Consider the following 2,500-nt stretch of genomic DNA (forward strand, 5'->3'; position numbering starts at 1 on the left):
ACACTGTGCCCAGCAGCAGGGTGATATACTATGACTACTATTTATCCCCATTCTTGATCCTCGAGTTACCAACATGCATGAATGATGATTGTTTTAATCAACATTCTTTCTTCATGCATGTTCAGAAGAAAAAAACTGACCTTTCTTTCCTCTTCTTCAATCTCATACATTATACTCAAACCTAATCTTTATGAACAGTAGTGTTACACATATTGAATACACATATGCCAGATCTTAGGTTTGTTGTTATATCTTATTTTCGTTATAAACTGCAATGAGAGAAATATATGAATAGACTGATTGAACTCAAAAGACTTAAGACCACTAATATAAAACCCGTTCCACAGGATGTACGCTTTTGAGAGGATGAAACAGTCTGGTGCCTTCCTGACAACAAGCGAGTCTGTGATCCTGGGTCTGGCCGGGGGCTCTTCCCACCCCTCATTCAAGCAGCTCCAGAAGATTATTTGGGAGTCGGCACCAGACACTGGACTGCTCGCTGCCCGCCAGCAGCCCCTCGTTACAGCCATTACAGAGAGCATTAATGGTCCGAAGCTCTGACAAGTTTCATAGTGTTTTCCAGTATTTGTTATGGCGTGCATTCCATCACTTCACTGGAGGGCATTGCCTATCCTTGCCTTGTACAGATATTTTTCTTGGTAAAACGACTTATCCCTGCCTTATCCTTGTACAGATATATATTAGTAAAACAAAAATCAACATTTATAGATTTTCTTTGTGATTTTTGAAGTTGGCTCTGGCTACTTCATCACATTTTAAGTCCTATTATTGGAGCAAGGATTTGGTTTATATAACTTCATGACATACTGTACTTGGAAGCATGTGATTAAAAGAGACAAAAATGATTTTCCATGATAAATAAAAATCTTTGGGTAAGTTATCCATGAAATGTATTTTTTCATCCTTTTTTATTATAAATATTTTGCAAACACTCCACTCTATCAACAAAGATCTCAGTTTCACATCATTAAATACCTTAAATCAAATAAGAGTTCTATTACCACTCTCTAAGTATCGCTTCTCAGATTTGATGGGCTTAATGGCTGAGTGGGTTAAGGCACCGCAGCACTAACCTAGTTTACTGATTTGGTGTTCGGAATTTTGAGCTTCAAACCACAGGTGATTAGGATCCAAACTATTCTTTGCACGCAGATAATCAGTACCCTACGGAATCTATAGATGTCTTATTTATGATTTCTTTGGCATCCACTTCTTTGTAGTCATTCTGTGAAGCCAATTTCCTTCCCATATATTATTACTCATGGTCTCACGAGGTAAAATATGAGTAAAACACGTTGGAAAAAATTTAACAAAATAAATCATATTTATTTCTTGAATAAGCACCATATACATAAAATAAACAAGCAGATAAGAAAAAACATAGCAGATAATTTTTATCACAGAACACTTAATCATATACAGTTACTAATATTTGTGTAAAACCTTATATAAGCACATAACAGTAATTATATCAATATCCTTTTGTATGAACTGTAAGTTATTCCTTTCCATAGTATGTCTATTTAGATCAGTTCTTGCAGAAATTATTAAATCTATAAAATAAAATAACAATTATGTACACAATAAAAGTATATACACAAAGTAGTATTCACAAAACTGAACAACAATGAAGAACTTTTATAATTCCTGATATATTCTGATGAGTTGGGCCGTTGAAGCTGGATAGCCGGTCACTGGGCACTTTCCCTCTCTACGCACATATGGGAGGATGCAGGCATAGCAAAACACGTACCTGTAAAGAAAAGAATTATTCCTGTAGCAACCAATGTTAATGTTGGTGTGTATGTTTGTGCCTGTGTCTTTAATTATGGATTTTGGAGAGAATGTTTTCGGTAACACTGGTAAAATGTCTGTAAATCCTGTCTATCTACGTTAACCTATTTACCCTAAATTCAACAGACAGAATATGATCACTGCTGATTAACAAAATGTTCATGTAACTTTGGCAAAGGACTTACCCAGACACTGAAAGAGCTGTATCTTGTTTCCTTGTCTGGAAGCATACAGGACACTCACTCACGCTGCTGGTTTTCTTTGTAACTGAAATCTGAATCGGTTTCTGTTTTAGAATATTAATCAATATGCCAGTCAATATGGCCAGACAGTACAAGATGAACGCACATGGCTGTTGCAATTAAGAACTTAGCATGAAATGTGACTGGAACCTTAAATATTTACAGAATGATATTTTAGATTTGAATCAAATAATAAATGAAATAATAAAATAGAGTATAAGTGAAACAAATGGGGTAGCCCACTCAAAGATAACCAACCTACGAACAGAAATACTAATCCTAAAAAAAATTGTTAATGACAAAGGAAAAATATTTATCAGAAATTTCCTGGCAATTTTTTTACTCCTTTTTTATTTGACATTAATCAAGTGACAGCTAATCATTAATGTGCACTAGAAGTTTTAATACTTCACAGTTCTAGTATCCATGAACATGTGGTGTCC

At 34.9% G+C, this 2,500-nt stretch overlaps 2 protein-coding genes across 2 annotated transcripts in view; one reads left to right on the forward strand and one right to left on the reverse strand.

Annotated features, from left to right (window-relative positions):
- The window catches only part of LOC113827272 (isochorismatase domain-containing protein 2), a 6,549-nt gene extending 5,648 nt beyond the window's left edge, over positions 1-901 (forward strand). Inside the window, exon 4 of the mRNA XM_027380170.2 lies at positions 348-901. Within this exon, the coding sequence (XP_027235971.1) occupies positions 348-561 (214 nt within the window). The 3' untranslated portion in view covers positions 562-901. The remainder of the gene's footprint in view (positions 1-347) is intronic.
- A 420-nt stretch (positions 902-1,321) lies between these two features.
- Positions 1,322-2,500, reverse strand: part of Pex12 (peroxin 12) — a 7,379-nt gene continuing 6,200 nt past the window's right edge. The window contains exons 7-8 of the mRNA XM_070125166.1: positions 2,001-2,089; positions 1,322-1,774 (exon numbers count right to left, since the gene is read on the reverse strand). Coding sequence (XP_069981267.1) covers positions 1,660-1,774; positions 2,001-2,089 — 204 coding nt within the window. The 3' untranslated portion in view covers positions 1,322-1,659. The remainder of the gene's footprint in view (positions 1,775-2,000; positions 2,090-2,500) is intronic.

Source organism: Penaeus vannamei, chromosome 9 (assembly GCF_042767895.1).
Source record: "Penaeus vannamei isolate JL-2024 chromosome 9, ASM4276789v1, whole genome shotgun sequence".
NCBI lineage: Eukaryota > Metazoa > Arthropoda > Malacostraca > Decapoda > Penaeidae > Penaeus > Penaeus vannamei.